At 39.4% G+C, this 13,353-nt stretch overlaps 1 protein-coding gene across 9 annotated transcripts in view; it reads right to left on the bottom strand.

The window, feature by feature from the left end:
- larp1b (La ribonucleoprotein 1B) overlaps nt 1-13,353 on the bottom strand; it is a 64,435-nt gene that overhangs the window by 30,250 nt on the left and 20,832 nt on the right. For 8 of the 9 annotated variants that reach the window (XM_088630500.1, XM_088630493.1, XM_088630538.1 and 5 more), the window contains exons 2-3: nt 2,741-2,802; nt 944-1,003 (exon numbers count right to left, since the gene is read on the bottom strand). In XM_088630500.1, the coding sequence (XP_088486626.1) occupies nt 944-1,003; nt 2,741-2,802 (122 nt within the window). Of the gene's footprint in view, nt 1-943; nt 1,004-2,740; nt 2,803-11,185; nt 11,214-13,353 lie in introns of those variants that run through there. The other variant, XM_088630555.1, reaches the window with a different exon arrangement.

Raw genomic sequence — 13,353 nt, forward strand, 5'->3', positions numbered from 1 at the left:
AATCCTTGGAAACACAAAAACATGCGGGATATACACTGCGCTGGCATGTTCCTACAGAAGGATATTAGAGCTTGCATATTTTTAGTGCAGAAATTATCCAATTATCTCCTGTGGAAATTTTTCCTGATTCTTATTATCCTCAACCTACAAAATATTTTGAGCTGGCACTGTTTCTAAAACAAAAAGATTTTCGATTTGAATCGGCCCATAAAGTTATCTTTCCTCACCTACACATAACTTACTTTGTTTATACTTGGGATAGACAAATACAGATTTGTATCATCTGCTGTTTATGTACAAATAAAAAGGATCTTGTAAGAACAGAAATTATAACTTGACAACGAAACTTTGTCCCGAGGCTTTGTTTCGAATGAGTTAAGGGTGGGCAGTTATACAGCGCAAACCTGCTAAATAAACAGTAAGTGTGCTTATTTTTATCCCTTTCGGGAGGTGTAGTCACTTGCAGAAATAGCTGTCTGAAACATGACCTTGCTATCTGGATGGTAGGTCATCTACACTTCAGTCCTGCAGTAGCAGCAGCATCCAGCAGGGGGCAGGCAAGAAGACAAACCATCTTCATCTGACCACCAGGGTGTGGGCAGGGAGACAGAAGCTCAAGCATTCTCCCACTGTTTATAGTACCAGCGTAGAACACTGCACAGAGCGTCAAGCACGTGTTGCTTTTCAGAATGGGCAACAGGTGCACACAATCACATTCATAGCTGCCTGCCTACCTGTGACGAGCCGCACTCATGCAGAAGACGCCAAGCACAACTGTCCAGCGAGCAGCAATAGAATTCGCTAAGCTCACTTAGACACGCATGGCAGAGCCATCACCCACCCCCTCACTCCATTCAAGACACCAGCCAGGAATTCGTTCAGAAAGGCCCCGAGGGACAGGAGCTTCATGAGCATCACGGCTTTTTTAATCCGCTTAACTCACCTCTTTGTGGGCGATTTCCCCCGGGGTCGGCCAGTTGGTAATGTCACTGAAGTCACTTGACTGCACCCAAAAACAAAAAAAAGAGGGTCAGGGAGCTCATAATTCTGACTTAAAAAGTAAAATATTCTCCAGGATATGTAATAGGACCATTCCTAAATATCTAAATGACGCAGACCTTGAAAGACACTAAATTACAGACAAGAAAATAAATATTTTTGTATAACTGGCCATCTAATTCGGTGTCCACAACCAGAACATCAAATGCACATACAGAAGTTAGTCTATAGTTTAGCAATGACTTAGCAGATTTTGACACCACATTCAACCATCATACATTTCATGCCATAGATTGGTTATTAGGTCTGAAGTCCAAATATTTTTTCCTTCTTTCTTTCCTGCTAACACCTTCTTGGAATATTGGACGTGTCAAAAGTAAATTACTCACTTTGCAGTAACACTTTACTGTGTTGTCAAAGTTTTGTTCTGCTAAATTAATCTCAACAATGTTTTGAAAATTATTACTGTCAAAGTGTTACCAGGTGAGTCTACCTTACTGGCCTTACTCGGAATGTAAGTTGAGTCCTATGGGCAAGATGACACTTAAATGTGACTAGAACATGACTTAAGCAAGGTTCTTCCAATGGATGTACAGCTGGCTCAGTGATACAAGGGCAGAGTGGGCTTTTAGGTTAAGCTCAGGCAAGGTATTGGGAGATTCAGTGACTCCTATGACTTGTTCAGCAACTGGAAGCCTGCAGTGATGTCAGCGATAGACTCGCCTCTCCTCCAATCAGCCGCCAAGCTCCTGACAGGCTTGGCGACGTCATTCTGGGCTTGGTATGTGCAACACGAATAGTTCTGACGGGCACAACAGAAGTGTCGTCAGCTGGCTTGTGCAGTAGCAGGCCTGTAGGTTTAAGACTTGCTAAGGCAGCTCTAAATTTGATGTGTACATAATAAAAAATAATTACAGATCTCCAATTCTGTTTTTGTTCTTATGGTAAAGTCACATTTGTTTTTTTTCCTCCCTTAATCAAGTCTCCTCTGAAAAATACAGTATTATTACACATTGAAAGATACATTTGCAACATGAAGTGACGTATTCAAGGTCATACAACAGAAGGCTCCATCCACATAAAAATAGTGCTTCAATGTCAAAACTGGTGCTGCTGACTCTAAGAAACATCCACTCTCACAGCCCAGATCTGACACTATCATAGTAGACCTGGCGTGACCCAGCACTCCCTGACAACAGCAAGCTCACATGTAACAGCCAAGTCCCAGGGGCACATAAACCCCAAAAACTCCAGTGACATTCAGATGGGAACATACCACAAACCAAACAAAAATAAAAGCTTCTTCAATCGCCACTTTGTTTCTTAAATTGCCTCTATCATGGTTGCAGAGTCCTTGAACCCAGATTCACAATGTGAGCCAAGCACTTTTTCTTTAAAAAAGGGAAAAGGTTGAAACAGATGTCAGATTTATTGTGCATATATCTATTTGCAGATATTTATACGTCACAGGTTCTCATACAGCACATCTGTACATATGTATTTTCTGCATGCATAAATACCAACCGATAGCGTTCAGTTATTTTTTCAGAAGAAGAGGTATTACTCCACAGACTTCTGCAGCCCTGGCTGGAATGTAATTATCTTGGTAAACTGTGTGGATTATTTGGGCTCCTCAAAACGAGCCTAAATTGCCAACTTACAAAGAGGAGCGGCCAACCTCAACACCAATCTGGGTTTGACATGGAATCATACTGACTAAGGTCTTCCGTCAAAGACTTACCTTACTGGACTTCCGGCTCTTTGACTTTCCAGCCCGAATCACTTTGGTTGAGCCATGTTGCTCTAAAAAGACAAATAAAAAAAGAGAAATTTAAATTAACTGGAAACCAACCTGCTCTCACCTGCTGAGAAACTCTCCAAAACTACATGAAAGAACAATGTTGCATTGTTTTCATTGACTAGCTCTTGGCATATTCTCATGAAAGCTGTATCTGAGGTTTAGCAGCAAAGTTCTATATAATATTCAAAGTGGTGTCTTAACACTAAGAAGTGTAAATAAGGTTTAAAAATTGACAAAGAGGAAAAATGCAGAATTCAGCCACAGCTTCTTCCTGGATCTGGTGAAGTATTCTCTTCTTTACCGTGTTGATACAATGCTTTTTTAGAAAGCTTTCTAATATGTAAAAGCAATATGTCAATAAATTAGTACTAAAGTACGAACAAAACCTTAAAGCCATTAAGCAGTTCATAACTGCTACAAGGGTAGAAGGATTATAAATTTGTGCTGATATCCTCAATGTGCGACGTTCATGACTTAACAGCTTTAGATGAAGATGAGGTAGTCTATAACTGTGGTGAGGAATGTTCTTGGCAAATTTAAAAAACTCATTCAAACTTCACATACAAAAAGGGAAAAAAATAAAGACAGACTGATATATTCTATACATTTTAAAAATCATATAAAAACGTAATTTTTCCTGTAACCTCAATGCTCCATCAAGAGAAAAATGTCCTGAATTACAGTATCAGTCTACAATACCACTACAGTTTGTGAAGATTGTTTTCTAAAAGATTTAAATGAACATGCGATGCACCTTCAGAAAAATGACTGAAAATTACTTTATGGGAAACTTTTGAATTATTCCCTTTTATGTTTGAAAAGGTTTTTTCATCCTTACACATCATAAACTAGCACGCTTTGTTCTCATTCAAGTACGTCTTGATGGAAGGAATTAAGGAAATCTGTTTTAACAATATTACCTTATTATTGGCAAACCTTTGCATAAAGTAGTAGTGTACCTCCTTATTTTAGTCTAAATAACTATTTTTGTAATGTTGATGCTGATGTTTTGCCACTCCCTTGACAAGGAACATGCAGAGAATTGATAAATGTTCATTCCCACAATAAAACACTTTTATAATCCACATCCGCAAGCCCATGTCTTTCCAGTAGCAAACAAAGAACGTTAAGATGTAAAATACAGAAATCCCAAAACTACAATGTTAGTAATCCTACGCAAAGGTTTGTAGATGGGCTTTAGTATACAGTTTCATCTTTTTCATATTTTGAATATCCCAGATAAAAGTAGTTTTATAGCAGTTTCAGCGGTGTGTACTTCTTTAGGTATGTGTAATATTGCCTTATTACTTAGTAAGAAGCACAGTACCCTAGCGCAGTGTTTGTAACCTACAAGTCCATGTGTGACTTCATTCACAAATACTTTTAAGGTAAAAATAATGTGGGTATTGGGTATTTGTGCAAAACAAAACAGTATTGCACAATCTTAGCAGTGATTTTAATATTTTGCTTTTAAGGTAAAAATAATGTGGGTATTGGGTATTTGTGCAAAACAAAACGGTATTGCACAATCTTAGCAGTGATTATAATATTTTGCTTTTAAGGTAAAAATAATGTGGGTATTGGGTATTTGTGCAAAACAAAACGGTATTGCACAATCTTAGCAGTGTTTATAATATTTTGCACAAACTCTCATCCACTCTTCATGGCAAGTTTAAGTTCTGCACCTTCGGCTCCATGCCACAACTGAATGTGAATAAAACGTCAAGAATCCACTACTGCCTCCATCAGACAAAGGCATTTTACATGTAATTTCAGGAGTTGTTCATTTTTATCCAATTTGTTTACAAAAATGTCAACGCTTAATGCTCATGTTGCCTAATTGGCTCTGTATGAAGCACACTGCACAGAGTTAATAGAACTATGATTTTTGTCTATTAGAAAAAAGTGCAGCACAAATTAGGATCTCACGCTACACTGATGACTGTTGCTTTGTAGTTGATGCTTAAATACTTTAGAATGCTCCTGTATATCCATGAATAGTCTGTACTGGGTTGGTCTTCAAGATGTGGATTGATTAAAGTCCACATATTACTAAACTTCTGTATGGTTTCGGACAGTTTGCTCTTTATATACTTTGCTATCATGTATTTTAAGCATGGTGATGTATATGTTTATAAAGGAGACGGGAGTATTGTGGAGGAAGAAGGGAGTTTAAATTTGTTGCCTCTTGTACCCAGGTCTGCGTCCCATTGGATTCCACTATACATCAGGGTGCAGTATCCTGATGTTGGAAGAGAGAAACCACTTTAGTGGTTCAGGGAGAGAGGCACTGGTACTCCACTAACGCCAGTCACTGGAGGCCAGGCTCCTGACAGCAGACAGCCATGTGACACCCGGGCACCAGAGCTGGACTGGGAGCAGGCAGACTTCCAGGGGGTCTGCAAGTGGCCTGGGGAGCCTGAAGACTTGCTGTGGTGCCATCAGAGTACACCATACGAGGTGAACCTGGACCGACTGACTGAGCTTCTCAGAAAAGATCAAGGCTGCCTTTAAATGAAACTAGAATCCACACCTAGGTCACTGAGATGTTCGGTTAGATGGGGACCTCGTGATGCAGAACCTCAGCAAGAGCTGCAAGGTGGGTCTAAACGATGCTTGGTGCATGAGCAACAGCCAGCACACAGCAGAGTACTAGATGAAGGGCAACCCACGCCACTGGCGATACAGCTGCCCCGTGGGGAGGGGTCAAGACATGAAGACCATGATCAGCTCCGGCTGTGGGAGCTAAACTGTCCAGTCAGGTGAAGAAAGAGCTGGATACCTCCCAAAAGATGGGGACCACAAGTGTTATGTGATCGTCAGGACCTGCACTGAACTTCTGGGCCTGGACCGGACTTTGTGTGGAAACCTTGGGAGTAAACTTCTAGGATTAAGGACAGCGGTCCAGGACTGCTGATTTTATCCACACAGAAAGAACGCTGGTTCCTTGCAGAAGGCAAATGAAAGAACTACAAAGTCTTAGTGCCACTCACAATTTGCGAAGACTAAGGACACGTAGCTCCAGAAACAATGTGCTATTTCATATTGTGAGCACGTAGCTTATTGCTTAGAATCTTTTAAGGTAGCTTAAAAAGCTGTTATGTTGATGTGCCACTGCCTTTTCATAATGAATGAAACGGGGATAACTGAACAAACCGCTGGAACACCAGTGTCGCACCAGAAAGGGAGTGTCTCTGGTGGGTTTGGGGCGTGCACTTTATCGCTGCATTAAAGTTGGTTAACCTGATAAGGCCTACTGGCAACTTAATAAAACTGAGGGGCGTTACTGCCATGTCTTTAAACTGATACTGCACTGCTGCTGCTGCTTTCTCCACACTACTTGATAATCAGCAACATCCCATATCTAATGCTCAGACAGGGCTGTAACCCTATCCTCAAGGCGGGAGAAAGACAGTATTACTAGCATGTTATGGAGCTATCAACTAATGTTATTCTCAACAAACGTAGAGGATAGAAAATGTCATCAAACAGGGTGAACAGTTTTCATTTGGTCTTCCTTCTATACTTTAGTTTGAAACTGTAATATGCACCATTAAAATGTCATCCACTTCTTAATTAAATACACAGATATTTGATGACAACAAAGCTCAAGTGCTCCTCAGTGACTCCACAGGTAAAACTATAGCTTAAGAGGTGGCGTGATGCAGCCCTCTACAGTTTGAGCCTGTGTCGTATCACATGACCGGGATTCCCCATGTGGTAGTGCATGACAGGATGACATTGCTTGGCTCTGGCTCTCTTGACTCTCAGAGTAACAGTGATGCCCTGTAACATCCAGGTTCATCACATGCCTGCAGGCACATGAGTGAGCAAATCTCCTCTCCTCCAGTCAGTGTTGGACCTCCTGTTTGTCATTGTAGAGTCTGTACCATATCAAGTGATGAATGAATGGTTTATTGGGTGGAAGGAGGTGAAAGAGCTTGTCTGCTTCATCACTCTCCCTTTGTGGACACAGGAGTGGTTTACTGGGAGTCAAGAAATACAAATTGCGGATCCAAATTGGGTGAGTGTATAAAAAAACAAAACAATGGATTTTCTTCCGCTTCATACAAACTCTCCAATACATATCTAACAATAAGCCCCAACATTTGTAGGGAGTAGTTACAAATCTAAACATTGCTTCTCCCATATTTTACTCTCTCACTTTAAGAAAAGAAACTGATTTCCGTACATCAACAAAGACAGCATTAACAAATAAATAAAAACCTATGTATATTCAATGATGCTGCAGTAGAGACATATTCCTACAAATAAGAAATGGTTAACTCTAAATTTGAAAAAAGCTCCTATAGCATGATGTTGCATTTCAGCAGCAGACGGACACACACAGAAGCAAACGGCAACTTCTGCTGGTGTGAAAATAGGATTGGAAGGGGAATACAAGCTGAACAATTCCCAGATAGAGAAGGGATTTTCAGCTACAGAGTCTGAGAAGCAATGAGTACATCTGGGTGAGAATTCTCTATTTTGACAAAGCTGTTTTGCTTCCCTGAAATCAATTCAGTGCCTCTGGCGAAAACAATTTGCACAGAACCATAACAGATGCTGGGACAGATGACCTAAAATAAATATGTACTTATCTGCTGACAAAATCCAACACTTTAAAAGAGGCTGAAGGGCACAGTAGAATGAGACATTAAAAATGAATGATGTCAGTGGAGTGATTTTGCATACTACTAACCAATAAGCTTTCGGTATTCCTCTACAAGCAAAAGTCCTAGCATAGCCACGTTTGGCACAGTGCTTTTTCTTCTTGCACCTTTAAGGACATGCACCCAATTCCTTGGTTGCTCAATAAACATTTTTCTAAAGCATCGTTGCATTATGGATTGCTTTTTCCAATCATCTACTAAGGCGCAGATTAGTCTCACTCTGGTTAACACGTCACCACCTGTACTTAAACTACACCTTGACAATATGCTGTCAGAAATCTATAAGCATTTCAAAAAACACTTTAGGCAGATGGTATTAAGATCTTGAGGCTATAGCTACAAGCATCAAGGAGGAAGATCAGACTGATGTTTAGTGTTACTGTCACAATTCTTAGCACACATCCATTAGTGTGGTACAGGGACTTAGCGACTAGTCTGAATCTAACAGTATAACAATAGTGATGATGTCTTCGACATTCTATGACAGTCATTCAACAGGAAAAATCCTATAAATCCAGATAATGTTGACTAACAACAGTAAAGTTATTTTTTTTAAAGCTGATACTAATCTAAAGCAGCAGAAGTTTTGTGGTGAAAAAGGACAACAAAACACCAATGTTTTAGTCACCAATTGGTCTCCTTTTACAACCAACCCAACACTAGACTAACATCACTATGATAGACATTTACCTGACTCACCGGTGCACCCAGTCAGAGATTCATGATAAGGACCGACACGATCAACCATCCTCCGACACGTCAATATCAGCCCCACTTGGTGGCTCCTTTGCACACTCTGATGGCAAAACTGGACACAGAGAAAGCTTGCGTGCCAATTACAGGTATTACAGATCTAACAGTGCCCAGCTCCGCAGGTGCCAGGCCAATGAGAAGAGGGAGCTGTGGTTCACTAGATTATCCCTCCACAGCGGTTCAGGAGGGCTGGGCTAATTCTGCACTGTCACGGGGAGCTATCCGCCAGGAATCTTCAGGCATTGAGGGATAACGTCAGTGTCCAAGAAAAGGGTGTTACCTCTGTGAGTTGCTCCAAGTTACACATCACAAAAAAAATGAAATTTTTTTAAGCCTGTCATATGGTTCTAACTTTCAATTTTGAAGGTTAAGAGAAGAGCAACATTAACGGAGATCAGAATCAAAAAGGTTAAAGCAGTTCGGAAAATGAACGGAAAACAAATCCACTGCCTACTGCATTTGCATCAGTAGTGAGCTTTTATTGCAGCAAATGGGAGATCAATATCACATAATACAAGTCCTGATTTACAGATGGGATAAGGGCTCCTGAAACTGCTGAATCATCTGGCACTTCACCAGCACACACCCCACTGAGAGGGGTTTCAGCCAAATGCCACAATAAAGAAACAAAGGGCAGAAGTGCAAAGAAATAGCAAGGCGCTGATGTGGCTAAAATACTGTGTGGGAAAGAGCTTAAATCTACTCTAAAATATCTGTGTGCTGCACAGCATCAACAAACAGAAGCCAAAGTGGGTATGTCTGTAGAGTACATTCCAAAACGTGAAGAGATCTCGGTCACTAAAGGTAATTTGTATAAACAGACAATTATCACATCTTCCCCATAAGAGTACTTGTTAAACACCGTTGCGGAGAAGAGCGTCACATGAGAAACTCAAGGCAAACTGGCTAATTAAGTTTTCTTGATGGAATATCATTAACTTAATTAACAGCCATAGTTTTCCGATTTTTTCTGGTAAATGAAAAGACCTGTTTGTGCCAACACCTCTTTTGACACAGGAGTATAGTAGTAATTATTAATAATTGTCAATTTGTCAAACACCTTTTTCCAATTTGAACAGGCCACAATTAGCTAGTGGTCTTGTATATACAGTACATACACAAGTGTTGGTACCTATTACTGGTTCTAGAGCCAGGCTCGCAGCTATAGCCACTTATCTTCCCGAGTTAGCACATGAACTCATGAGTCTCCAGTCAGGAGTCGGAACCACTGTTCCATTTTCCACACGCATGGGTTCAAGACTTTAATGGCAGAACACAGCTCTCATAGGGAGACCAGACGGGAGGACAGAGGAATCAAGTGCTGATGAAGTACTGAAGTTACTGCAGTATCAGTGACCATGAATAGAAAAATAATTTGCATCCGTTTAAAAATGAATACTGCAAGTATTAACCGCCAATCACGACTGCGCATAACTTACTGGCATTTGTTTTAGGAAGTCAAAATGTTTAACGCAAAAAGTAGAGAAAATGGTGTAGTTTGTAAAGTGTACTCAAATATCTTAATTGTAGGAGTGACCTCCAATATTTTGTTCATCTGAGCCTTAATTATAGGCAATTAGTACAATGGTACTTAAACTATACATTTTTATACTTACTATAAACAATAGTTAAAATCTTTCAAAATTTAACTGATTTTATACTTCTGTTCTCATTCGTTCACCCCACTGGAAGAGCACAGAACTGCTTTTCCTTGCATCATAAAATATGAACAGTCACAGATGACAATAAGCATTGTATTGAAAGTCAAGCTATGACACGTTCAGACATTTAAGATCAGTTATAGTATCATAGAAAGGCTCTGTAGAGTTTTTTCATTCTAAGCAGACTGAATATTCTTTACTCTTTCCACTTTGTTTTTATTACTATTTAAGTGCAGTACTACTGTATTGTAAGAAAGAACAGAAATAAATTAAGTGTAATCACTCCCTTCCCACTTAACCACCTTGATCTCCTGCAGCCTGACTTTCTTCTCATTTCTCCTGTGATCCACTGCTGAGAGATATGGAAAATCATTTCTTTTATTTAATAAAATAGCACTCACAAGCATCACTCTGATAACACATCTAGACACAAAGCAAATTAACACCTTCCCAACAAACAGGGAACTGCTTCATAAACATTTCAACTCTATGTTGACCAAGCTACAGAGACTGATGCAGACTGCGTGAAGTCGAACCCCGAGATAGACATGCAGAAGTGGGGGCCCACATTTCCTCTCCTACTGTGCAGCCTGTAAATAGGCGAGTTTGGTCACTCAAAATTACATGCATACATTTGATATCAGGGAAAAAAATAGATTGTGATCTACAGTGATTTCAAGTGATGAAATGACTATATGACGTGGGACACTAACTAACGTTCGTAAGGTAAAAGTCATTTGGTTGTGTATCCATTTTTTAATAACTGTATGAAAAATGCAAACTATTTAATAATTTCAGATGCTCTGCTGCATCACTGAGTTCTTGCCAATTCTTGGGGCATTCTTCTGACTGCATTGGACCTATGTTTTGGTGTGTGATGAATGACTTCCCAGTAGGTATGTGGAACCATTTTTTTCTGCACAGGCAGACAAAGTGTTTCTATTATGTTCCCAATTCATTCTGCTGCTGCGATTAGTTAAAGCGCGAGTTGAATGTGCTCACAAACACTACCTTACATCCTTCAGGCTGCTCATTTTAAGTGTTACAATAAGATTAAGTCTCTCCATTTTCGAAAAGCATTTGTTCATCCTCTTCCAGAAAGGGGACAGAAAATTAAATGTAACGTGACTAACGTTTCCGGCTGGAACTCACACCAGTCGGTGAACCTGAATGCCACACACACACATAGAATAATGCTCATAACATATGAAATAGCAGTTTTTCCCATTGCCGGTTGGCCATTTTGCAGTGGTAGTTGCACCCTGAGCAATGGCGATAGGAAACGGCTCCCTCCTCACCAACAATACTCATTCACTTCCAGATGACATGAAGGTATTGACTGTTTTTCTTTCTTTGGTTCTCACTGAAAACTGCACGCGTCAGAAAGAAAACGCATTCTTCAATCTGTCATCCTGGCTTTCTTACACAATCTAAAAAGAAAAAGGATGAAATGTACACTGTTGCAACAGTTTTATTTCTGACTCTCGAGCACAAACTTTTATTGGTCTAGCCAACAAACGTGTTTTGCAAATAAGTGATATCAACGTGGTTTAAGTCCATTTAAAATAGGATCTGATAAGGGAGAACACTATATCAGAAAACATCCCAGGTGCACAATGGACACTGGGATGAATATTAGTTAAAACTGTAATTAAATTGTTAAGCATGAATCCACAAAAAAACAAATGTATGTCTGTGTGTATTAAAATGTGGTATTGGTTGCTTTAGTAATGGAGTAGACATATCTCCTGAGAGGTGATAAATACAAGACCTCTCAGTTTTTAATTTGGTAATCGGAGGACCAGTATGGCTTATGAATTACAATTTGCTTTGTGTGATCTGTGTGAAATATGCAGTGTCATCCACCTGGGAAAGCAATCACAGGGAGAGAATCATACAAGGTGCTTTTACCCACATGTACTGCACTCAAAACACAAGCATACTTTAAGGCCCGTCAGGAACTCCTAGCTTTCCCAGGTTTTCACTATTATTTGCATAGAACAGTCACCTGATGCTCAGCCCTACAAGGTGAGTGAGGAGGGATGGAGATCAGGTATTTCACCAGCGAGCAGCTTCTTCATGACACTGTGGCTAACAGCAATGGCTGTGCGTTTCCCCAATGTAATCCTTTTTTATACATAGCGTTATGGATAAACTGTATGTAAAAAAAGCTCTACCTATTTTTTACCCAAATAAAAGAAAATCAGAATGAAGCTCAGTACACAGGACCATCTCACACAAAGTGGTTAGACAGGACATTCCAGGAGGAGAACAGCCACAGGATTATGTAGAGACCTACAGGTGTTTCACATATCAGTTTTAAAAAAATTAATTGAGAAGTACAGTCCACGATCCACTTACCGGGTTTGTGCTAGATGACTATAAGAGCAGGAGGTCGAAGTATTTTCTTGAATTTTTTGTCCACGTAAAAATAAGTAATGGAAAATATTTAAAAATTCATTTTTTGAGAACATTTTTGTGGAGTAAGAGAACTCTTAATGCTCGGTAAAGTCATATGTAAAGCCAAAAATAAAATGAACAGAATTTTGAAGGAAAGTTCTCAGCAAGAGAAAAATCTGAGATTTTGCAGCAGCTTCAGTGTGAGCACTACTACTGTGCAATAATAGTTACCTCATTTTAAAAGAGGATGCCATCAAACTAATGTGTGAAAAATATCTAATGAGTACAGGTAAGCTATAAAAAGTACTTTGTGGTTTCAAAAATTATGCTTTGGAATTTAGCCAATTCTATATTTTCTGCTTCAAGTCAAAACTTATTTTTGCTTTACAGTAAAGCAATTTGTACTTGTGATTGCGAGATAAATATAAAAAACTACAATATAATGGATTTTATATTGGAGTAATTACATGTATAAATAAATTTGACCATATTAAAACAAAAACATCAACCTGGTTATTTTAAGTATTGGGACAATACATTTAGCTCAACAACTACCCAGTAAAGCCAGAGGAACTCTCCATTTCAACACCAGTATCTACAGGCAGCCAAGGACAGGGAAGCCACTGATAATTTCTTCTGACCTGTGCTTTCAAGATGGAAAACGAACATCGTAATGACTGAACAAAAGCATATTATCAAAACATTAATGCTTTAAGGTGAACTGCAATCCTATTTTTATATTGCGTGGTGAGAATTGGTATTGACGAGTGCATTTCAAACCTCAATGAAAGTGAAAGGTACACAATAACTTGTAAAATCTTCAATTTACATCACAAAATAGATTAAATTTCCAGGTATGCGTAACACTATGTTCTGGTGTTTAGAACAAGGCAACAAAACGTCTGGTGATCTGTTGCAGCCTTATTACATTGTAAGCAAGCAGGCTTGTAAATACATCTCTTTTAATCTAATAGAATATTGCTCTTGACTTCAAGACCGTTTTGCCAACAAATACAACTTACTTGCATGCAGATCACGTTGGAACAGTTCTGAGATGAAATAACTG

The sequence above is a fragment of the Lepisosteus platostomus genome, chromosome 1 (assembly GCF_059453375.1).
Source record: "Lepisosteus platostomus isolate fLepPlt1 chromosome 1, fLepPlt1.hap1, whole genome shotgun sequence".
Classification (NCBI taxonomy): Eukaryota; Metazoa; Chordata; class Actinopteri; order Semionotiformes; family Lepisosteidae; genus Lepisosteus; species Lepisosteus platostomus.